The sequence below is a fragment of the Sebastes umbrosus genome, chromosome 3, assembly GCF_015220745.1.
Source record: "Sebastes umbrosus isolate fSebUmb1 chromosome 3, fSebUmb1.pri, whole genome shotgun sequence".
Lineage (NCBI taxonomy): Eukaryota > Metazoa > Chordata > Actinopteri > Perciformes > Sebastidae > Sebastes > Sebastes umbrosus.
In genome coordinates this window covers 5064848-5075571 of record NC_051271.1, presented here as the reverse complement: position 1 = coordinate 5075571, position 10724 = coordinate 5064848, and the positions used below count along the sequence as shown (strand labels likewise).

The window sequence follows — 10724 nt, the reverse complement described above, 5'->3', positions numbered from 1 at the left end:
TTACCAGTCAAATCTCGCAGCAGCAGCAACAAACAGCAGCAATGGCCGTGTTCCGCAGAGTGGCAGCGCTGGCCGGCAGACTAAACCTCTGGTCGGCGGCGAGACACGAGCTGGTCGGCGGTCAGACGACCAGCGGAGGACGGACACGGAGGTGTTTAGCCGTCGGGATGTGTCTGGCGACCGGAGGAGCCGTGGCGGTTTACTTCTACAGCGATAAGACGAGCGGAGGAGGCGGGAAGAGGATGAGGAGTCAGCGGAGCATCAACGGTTTACTAACGGCCATACCCACCGTGGAGGCCAAGGAGAAGGTAGGAGGCGACAACACGGCTCTCTAGGGACATGAAGAGACATATAGGAGCCTCTGTGTGAGATAACTGGAAGAAAAACGACAAACCACTGAGAGAAAAGTGATTTCATATATCTCCTTCCGCTGAAAGTAGTCCCACATCAGCCCAGTTAGACCATGAGTTAGACGGGCCTACTTGTTGTGTTGTCGCGGTTGGATGAAATGTGTCATTCCTTCCCAGCACGCCCAGTGGAAGGAAACCATGAAACCATGGTGGAAACAGTTGGTTCACTGTTTTGGCTGCACGAAGATGTGCGTGCGCAGATGCAGGAATGTCGCTCTCCACTCGAGCTGGTGCTGAAATGAGGATGTTGCTGTCAGACAGGCAGACAGACAGACAGACAGGCTGCTGTGTGGATGCCCTGCTCACATTCAACACTTTAACCCTCCGAGACAGTGGTACCAGCATATCTGTCAACCTTGAGACCTTTAAAAAAAGTTAGGATTTAAGATAAAATAAGATAGATCTTTATTAATCCCGAAGGAAATTTTTGTGCCAGAGATTGCTCAAAATTACAACAAATTCAAGTGTATAAAATAAAAAATAATAAACTACTTCTAGCACCAGTGCCTAATATAATAACAATTAAGTAAGATACATTCAGTAAAATGAGTAAATAAGATGAGTAAAATAAAAAAGTATTCACCCTGCTGCCCCAGCACACTACAGGGTGAAAACCAGAGCAGTTTTTTGAGTTTCAGAGACTTTGTTTTCTGCATTCTGGTGACTTTTAAAGAGTGAAAATAACAAAATAATAAGTACTCTGCAGCAGCATTTTCATGTTAAACTTTTGATTTTACCTTTAACTCCCAGGGGAAAGAAAACAGAATAATTTGCTCCTCTGGTGTGAACTTGGCGTGTGAATCTCTGGCATAAACTAATATTCATCCGTTTTTATATATCTTTGCTGCTTGCTTGAGTATTAATTTCTCTTAGTTCTCTCCCTTTCTCTCTCTTTCTCTCATTCACTGAAGATCCTTTAAGACACAAGATAGGGCTGGGCAATATATCGATATTATATCGATATCGTGATATGAGACTAGATGTCGTCTTAGATTTTGGATATCGTAATGTGGCATAAGTGTTGTCTTTTCCTGGTTTTAAAGGCTGCACTACAGTAAAGTGATTTAATTTCCTGAACTCAACATACTGTAGCTCTTCTATTATTTGCTTTTGCCCACATAGTCATTATTTATATAAATATACATTATATTAACTATATCAACATAACCGATGATTATTTATCAAAAATCTCATTGTGTAAATATTTTGTAAAAACACCAATAGTCAACCCTACGATATCGCCGCAATATCAATATCGAGGTATTTGGTGAAATATTTTGTGATATTTGATTTTCTCCATATCGCCCAGCCTTAACACAACGCGACAACAGCACCACTGCGCTCTGAAACCCGTTCTTTCCAGTGGCTTGCGCCGCGCCACGATGGCTTTTCGCTGCATCGAGCAAAGCTCAACTTAGGGCTCTGCTCACTTCCGCCGGGAAACGACATTTGGTGTAGCTCTATTGTCGTCCGGGTGGAAACAGTAGAGATTATACGCACTGTTCAGTTCCAGAAACAGGCTAAGATAACAAAAACGGGGAAAAAAGTGTGAAAATTTGCCATAAATCGGGAGAAATACGGGAGAATTTTAACCCCGGGAGGAAACCGGGAGAGGGCGATGAAAAACGGGAGTCTCCTGGCAAAATCGGGAGGGTTGGCAAGTATAGGTACCAACCATGTCATGGTAGCTTGTCAGGAAGGAGGCTAAGTAACGCTCCAAACTTACGCTAAATTTTGGTGAGGAAAAGCTGGCATGGCCATTTGTCAAAGGGGTCCCTTGACCTCTGACCTCAAGATATGTGAATGAAAATGGGTTCTCTGGGTACCCACGAGTCTCCCCTTTACAGACATGCCCACTTTATGATAATCACATGCAGTTTGGGGCAAGTCATAGTCAAGTCAGCACACTGACACACTGACAGCTGTTGTTGCTTGTTGGGCTGCAGTTTGCCATGTTATGATTTGAGCATATTTGTTTATGCTAAATGCAGTACCTGTGAGGGTTTCTGGACAATATCTGTCATTGTTAATTGATTTCCAATAATAAATATATACATACATTTGCATAAAGCAGCATATTTTCCCACTCCCATGTTGATAAGAGTATTAAATACTTGACAAATCTCCCTTTAAGGTACATTTTGAACAGATAAAAAAAACTTAAAATTATTTTCTTAACTTTGTAAAACAAAATTTAACAAATAAAAACGAGATATACATTTTTTATAAATTAATTTTTATTTATTGCTATTTATTATTGAAATAATAAATCTTACACCAGCAACTTGATAAAAAAATCTTCAAAATTAAAAGAAGTTATAATTCAAGTGTAAACCTTTTTTAATGCAGCAATAAATTGGTCAAAACTTACAAAGGAATTCAAATTCCAGTATGAAATGTATATAGTATATACATCTAGAATTGATTTGACTAGATCGGTCCCATAGTCACCGATATCCAATCCAGCTATTTGAGTCAGTATCGGCCTGATATCCGATCCGGGATCGGTATCGGTGCATCCCTAATTTGTATCTGGCACATTAAAATAACAGCTGTTTTGCAGGTCTCCTGAAATGAACTAATACCAGTGGTTTATTGGATGGTAGTAAATCAATCTAAAACTTATAGTAAAAATGACCATCAAAGTAAGTGTACAATTAGATCTTCTAAACTGCGAGGGATAAAAGAGTTGCCTGTTGGAATAGTTTATGTGCCTATAAGACAGGCAGGACACCTGACTGGGGAACAAGTTGGCCACCCAACTTGGGAACAGGATAGCTCCAGTGGGGAAAGGGAACACACAGCCATCTGTTACTAAGTGAGTAAAGATAGCCTATAAGGAATCTGAAGAATAAGGGTTAAAGAAATTGGGAGAAGTCACCTGCAGGGAAATAGAACAGAGCTGCAGGGAAACATACGTTCTTGCATGCTTGAAAACAAGACAGTGATTCTGAAAGGAAACAAGAAAACCATACTGCTAGGAAACAAGAGTGGGTCAGTTGATGCTCGGGCTGTCGCGGTGAAGGAATTACTTAATTTGTCCTGATTTTAGTCCTGTATAAATAAGCTTTATTGTTGGGCTATAATTAGGTATATGCTTCCTTTTTAAAGGACAAAGATGACAGTTTTAAAACAAATTAAATACTTGTTTATAGTTAAATGCAGAACACAGAGGGGCAGCGTTTTACCCAAAGTTTAACATTTTTAAACTCTCTTTGACCAGAAAAAACACCAAAAATGCAGCGCTCAGACCCTCAGCACCTCGTCACACTGCTGGCGTTTGTAGCATAGTGTAAATACACAGCGCTCCCATTGCAAAGCATTCAAAAAATAAAAAAAAAGTGACGGTTGCTTGCCGTCCCCTGCGGTTATTGCGACAGCCCTGGTTGATGCTCCAGAGATCAGGATTTGGGGGACTTCCTAGCAAGATATGCTTCTCTGGGAAACAGAAGCATGAGATGGACTGGACCAAACTTAGCTTAGGTTAGCCAAGAAGACCTCAGTGACTTGATGTCTGGTTGGGTGATTGGCAGTCTGGACACTAGAGTATCGCATGAGGAGAGACTCTGGCTCCACCAGAGTGATGCTGGGCTGTGCTTGGGCAGGGCTGGGCTCAGACGGACACAGGACCACTCAGACTCAAGAGCTGGTTGATATCTGCTGGGACCTTAGCTGGCTAGATTGTAATTTAATTTGACAGAACTGAAGTAATTAAACTTGATATCAGGGGGGAACAGAGGAAGATTAGCGCTGAGAAAACTGAGTTGATGGACTAAAAGCTGCAGCTGTGAATGGAGGACATTGGGTTGCCTGAGGGGAAAACACCTGGAGCATCTGCTATGCAGTCAGGAGAACGAGACTAGGCGACAGGAACAGGTTTAGTTGTGACATTATAACACAAGAACACAGTGCACCACATTTCAAATCACTACCATTTAATCATCTTTTCCCCCCCTAAGGAGCTTACATTACTTTTTACATCATGTCGTGCAGCATGGCATGTGAACCTAGCTGCCTTTTGCAGAACTTTATAAACTTCATTCATTAGTGAGAGTCAAAGCCACGGGCGTCCATGCTCTCACACTTGATTACAGTGCATTCCTATGAAGCCGAGCACTCATCTCCTATTCATGCCTTCAAAAGCCCCCTTGGTGGAAGAGGCAGCATCAAAGCTTTATGAATGAATCTGCGTGCTCATTAGCATGTTAGCTGAGCTGAGCAGGAACCTCGGTGCGCCGGGCCCTGCGGCCAAACAGGTTTAAATTTGGAAACCTCTCTGCTAATTGCACAGCTTCATGCAGCACAATCTGTTGGCGTAGCAGCTCTCCTACGCTGCAGCTAATCAAGTTGAAGCCCTGGCTCCTCACCGAGAGAGAGAGAGAGAGAGAGCGAGAGAGAGAGATGCTAATCAAGTAGAAAGTAGTGACAAAGTATTTGTGTGTGTGTGAGTGTGCCCCTGTTCTCCTATTATTGCACTGCGCCAGGGGTGCTGACTGTTTATAATCTCAGAGAGCTAAATGGAGAGAGTTTATGCCAAAAATAGATGGATCTCCTCATTATAGAGGTTCAAAAGCGGTGAAGAGGCCCGTACAGTTTATATTCTGCTGTCTGTGTGAGCGACCAGACCAGAGACTTTTCTCTTCACAGATGGGAGGTCACATTCAAATATAATCACTGGGGCAAATTAGCACCTATCACTTTGTGGATTATTTAAATCTGCTGGTTAAATAGTAAAAGCACTTTTTTTTTTACATATTGTTATAGCCTAAACGTTCACATCACTAAATATAATGTTCATATTGTCAGTAATTTAATGATACTGAAATACCCAAATGCTTTGTCTTTGCTGATAAATAGATAGATAGATAGATAGATAGATAAATAGATAGATAGATAGATAGATAGATGTACTTTAGTGATCCCAAATTGGGAAATATGATATTGTGATGAAACTTGTGATTTACAACACTAAAAAATGGTAAAACCAACAAAAAGGCTTATCTAATCAAGAGGGCCACACAGTCAATAACAGTAATATTTTGTTTTGCATTTTGTTTTTATGTCTGCAGGGGCGTCCGTTTGACTTTGAGGAGGGAGACGTGTACATGTCGTCCCATGAGCACCGCTTCCGCATGTTCACCTCTGTGGAGTATGAAGGACAGCTGTACATGACTCCGCAGAACTTCATCGAATCGGTCACCATGAGCGAACCCAGAAGTATGTTTCACCGACTCACAAATGAGCTTTTACACTTGGGTTGAAAAATGGCCTGGGACAGAATATAATGAAATGAATGTTGTTGTTGTATCCACATTTGAGACGAGTAGATTATTGTTTGTACATTGTGTAGAGACTATGCTTTCCTGGCACAAAGTATCTTTGAACTTCAGTTAGAAAACGTCTCAAGGTTGTTATGTAAGGGATAATGTACAGCGAGCCGGTCATTGTCGTGAAATAAACCCCGACCGGGGTATGCGGCACCCCGAGGGTTTCGCGTCGAGGTCTTGCATCACCCTTTCGGGGTTTATTTTACAACAATGACCGCTAGCTGTACAATGTCCCGCTTATTACACAACTACTTACTTAAGAAATCAATAATTTGACACAAAAATGGTCCGCCAGAGTCCGACATCAGAACTGCGCCCATAGCAACGGTCTGTTATAAAGAAATAACAGACTGTAGACGGCCCTGATTTGCCAATCAGAATTGAGTATTCAACCAAGGCGTGTAATCATTTCAGAGAAATTACGTTCTCTATTTGCATCCAAGCCACTTTAATTTGATCTAGCTATACAGTTATTTTTATCACCGTGGTCCCATTTTCACCTGGCATTATCATTGGGCTTTTATCTGGACTGTATCTAGATTTTGATGGATTACATTTACATGTGACATCATGCATTCAATTTCTCTTTCCCTAACAGTACAGACCTTATCCTGCAGTTTCACCATCTTACAGAATCCATTTTACTGAACATGTGTGTGCTGGTTGGATCCAAATATTAAAGTTTAGTTATATTTCTGTAGTTTTCATATTTGATTTGTATTTTGTTGTAAATAACCAACTAAATTTAATGTGTTTTTAGTTTGTAGATGATCTAAAATTGATGTCCCAATATGGATGTCAGTGCCAGGTGAAAATAGATCCTGTTTTTTTTTGTTTTTTTTAACTGAAACCAAGTTTTAAAACACTTTGCTGGGTTTAAACACGTCCTTGCCATTTCTATCAGCCTGCTGCCAGTCGTAACAGATTAGCCCTGGCCAGCCAGCCTCAAAGCAGATGGCTTTACAGCTATTGTTTAGTCTGAGGTTAATGTTAGTCAGACACACACACACACACACACACACACACACACACACAGGCACACTCGTCTTGTCCACATTCCCCAGTTGCTCCCATTAATTGCATCACTTAACCAGGAAATATCTAAACCAGACACTAACTTATTTTTTTACTTTGTGACATCTGGTTTAAAAAATGCCCTCACAAGTTGAGGTCCAAAAGAGCTGCCATTCCTTTCTTCAGCGGTCATGTGATTGTATTGCGTGCAAACTGTGCACCTGTATGCGTGTGTTTACATCCACCCGGGCTCACTGACATACGATACAGCCGCACATACCCTCTCAGCAGCCGACATCCTCTAATGCCCCCTTTGAAGTTGAATTAGATGAACTTTGTTGTATAAAACAGAACAAAAGTAGTATGTGCTTTTACAGGGACATTCCACATACTACAAAGACAAGCACGGGGCACTTTAGACGGTACAAATGGGCCTGTGATGATGACAGTGTATATACAGTGAGTGTGTCTGCGTGTGTCGGTGTGCGTGTGTTGTGACTGTACTCGGCACATTAAGACCCATTTCTAGATCATACAGATGCTATCTGACCGAGCCCACCCAAACTCTCTTCTCCTCTTTCCCTTCGTCTTCTCTCCTCTTTTGTCTCGTTCCCTGGCAGACAAGAGGCCCTGGAGGTCCCTGGCCAAACAGGTGGGAGACACACTCCTAATGCTTCTTTCTTCTTCTTTCTGTTGCTGCTGCTGCAGGCATCTGTTGCATGTTACATCTGTTGCACACTCTGCAAAGTTAAAATCCTGATTTTTCCCAGGAGTTTTTGTAATGTAAATGTTAAGTTTCTACATGTATAGTAGCATGTAGTGCATGATTGCACATCATTAGTGGTTTCATTGTCACTATATGTTAAGAAAAAACAGGTGATGGAAGCCTCCACGCTGCATTTAACACTGGATGCTATGCCATGATTGCATTAAAGCTGCATTGGGTAGAAATGGAGCAAATATGATTTAAAAAAGTTATTTTTATAAAACGGTCACTATATCCTGACAGTAGTGCATGAGACAGGTAATCTGTGTATAAAAATTAGGGCTGTCAAAGTTAACGGGATAATAACGCATTAACGCAGATTTGTTTTAACGCCACTAATTTCATTAATGCATTAACACAATCGATCTTACGGAGGTTGTAGCGGGCTTAGTTTTGAAGCTACCAACCATGTCATACTAGCTTGTCGAGAAGGAGGCTAAATAACGCTCAAAACTTGCGCAAAATTTTGGCGAGGAAAAACTGGTATGTTCATTTTCTAAGGGGTCCCTTGACCTCTGACCTCAAGATATGTGAATGAAAATGGGTTCTATGGGTACCCACGAGTCTCCCCTTTACAGACATGCCCACTTTATGATAATCACATGCAGTTTGGGGCAAGTCATAGTCAAGTCAGCACACTGATACACTGACAGCTGTTGTTGCCTGTTGGGCTGCAGTTTGCCATGTTATGATTTGAGTATATTTTTTATGCTAAATGCAGTACCTGTGAGGGTTTCTGGATGATATTTGTCATTGTTTTGCGTTGATAAGTGATTTACAAAAATAAATATATACATACGTTTGCATAAAGCAGCATATTTATCCACTCTCATGTTGATAAGAATATTAAATACTTGACAAATCCCCTTTTAAGGTACATTTTACACCGATTAAAAAAATGTGCGATAAAATTTGCAATTAATCGTGATTAACTCTGGACAATCATGTGATTAATCGCGATTAAATGTTTTAATTGATTGACAGCCCTAGTTTAAATACAATACCAGGATAAATGGAGGGTTTTGTTGTGAATCCTTTCCCTATTTCCGTGGCATGATACCATCTTTCTCTGTTCCGTTCTGTGTAAATGTCATTGTTTGAAGTTGAAGGTTTGTATGCTGCATGTCAGACAACTCACTTGTAAATTGTGTTTTTGTGAATATGTGTGTGTGTCAGGAGCTGGAGAAGATTTTGTCAGAAACTCCCCAAGTGTGGAGGGGATCCTCCAAACTGTTCCGCAACCTGAGAGAACGAGGTCGGAGAGAGTGCACACACACACACACACACACACACACAAACAGGAGCAAAGGCACCTTGAGTACATTTGCACTCACTAATACAAATGCAATGCACACACACACACGTGATGTAATTATTATCAGAGTAGTCAGATAATAACAAGGTCAGTGAATGTCGGTGGTTTAGGATTTGGAGTTATTTAGCCATTACAGTTTCATTTGCTTTATAGATAAATTCAATTTCACTTGAACTTATGTGCAGTTAAAATTTTCTGTTGATATGAGGAGTAAGTGAGGAACAGTTTTATACATTTTACAGCATTTTTGCAGCTTTTCGGTACATGAATATCAGGGCTTAGCTGCTGATGTGTAACTAACTAGTGCTTGTGAGCTTGTGTGTGTGTATGTGTCACTGTAGGTGTCTCTAATCCGGGTTGAACCATGCTGTCTTTCCATACAGCCAAACAACCTGCTGAAAAACACTAAAAATAAACCTCCTCTCCTCTGCTCTCCTCTCCTTCTTCCTCTCCTCTCCTTCTTCCTCTCCTCTCCTCTCCTTCTTCCTCTCCTATCCTCTCCTCTCCTCCCCCCTAATTAAAGCGTTTGCTTCAGTGTATAACAGAGGAATCACAGTCTGAGATTGAGTCCCCATAGTGATAATTACAGAGTGGGAGATGCTAAATATAACCTCTCTTCCTTTACCATGATCATGTTTTACACCTTGTAACTAAGTAAATGAAAAGAAGAGATGGAGAGAAAGAGAAAAGGAAGAGGACAAGTAAGAGACATGAGGAGTGAGGGAGTGAAAATTAGAGATGGAGTTTTAAGGAACAAATACAAAAAAACAGACAAAGTAGAGGGAGGCATGAAATGGCACAAAGAAAAAGGGGAAAGTCTGTAAACCTATCCTAAGTGTTCACGGTAAGAGGAAGACGGTTACATACAGTACATGTCTATTCAAATTACTGGTGGCATACTGCCAAGACCACACACACACACACACACACACTGACACACACACACATGCACATACACTGTCAGCAATCAACAATACCTCTTTATGTATACTTATTTGTTTCTATTACCTCTAAACCACCCACTTGTTTATTCGCACATTTATCCAATTCAGTTTCTTACAAGGCCGTTCCTCATATAAGTGAATAAGCTGCATATATATATGTGTGTGTGTGTGTGTGTGTGCACGCTAATGTCAGGACATGTTCTCCTCTTCCTGCCATGATGAGCGAGGACAGTTAAAATCCTTTCTGAGAATGACAGCGTTATGTGTCAGACAAAGGAATGCATAGTGTGTGTGTGTGTGTGGTGGGCTGTACAATATGTCAGTACTGGTTGGCCGCCGTGTGTTACACAGTAACCTGGCACAGTGCTTCAAAAGTGAAGCCAAAATATGTCAATCACCCCTCTGGTGGCTGGCTGTTAGTTTAGGAAACGCTTGACTTGATTTGCAGCTGAATTTTCTATGAGCGGAGCACGCATTTTAAACGTCAATATCACATACGATCACGTTCATATAATTGTGGGAAGTGAAAATTAAGATTGCGATTAATATTCTATTAATTGTGGAGGTCTTTGTGAAAGGGTTAAAGTTGTAAGACAAAGAAATGCGGAAATGGTAGCGACCTGTCACAAGGTCCTAAAGCATCATCTGCTTTATGGTTCATTTGACTCTAAATGGGACCATCGTTTACTAAATGAACATCATGCTGTATTGAAGAAGACTTGAAACTAGCGATTGAGACCATAAACTCATGTTTACAATGTTTACTGAGGTAATAAATCAAGTGAGAAGTAGACTCATTTTCTCATAGACTTCTATACAATCAGACTTCTTTTTGCAACCAGAGGAGTCGCCCCCTGCTGGCTGTTAGAAAGAATGCAGGTTTGGCTTCACTTTTCAGACCTGGAGGTTGCCCTCTGGTTCAAAATCATAAACACTGTAGCTAATTAA

The 10724-nt window shown here is 41.0% G+C and overlaps 1 protein-coding gene across 14 annotated transcripts in view; it reads left to right on the top strand.

Moving 5' to 3' along the window:
* The window catches only part of micu3a (mitochondrial calcium uptake family, member 3a), a 35356-nt gene continuing 24632 nt past the window's right edge, over positions 1-10724 (top strand). For all 14 annotated transcript variants that reach the window (XM_037763580.1, XM_037763576.1, XM_037763573.1 and 11 more), the window contains exons 1-4: positions 1-308; positions 5480-5627; positions 7372-7403; positions 8694-8772. In XM_037763580.1, coding sequence (XP_037619508.1) covers positions 42-308; positions 5480-5627; positions 7372-7403; positions 8694-8772 — 526 coding nt within the window. In that variant the 5' untranslated portion in view covers positions 1-41. The remainder of the gene's footprint in view (positions 309-5479; positions 5628-7371; positions 7404-8693; positions 8773-10724) is intronic.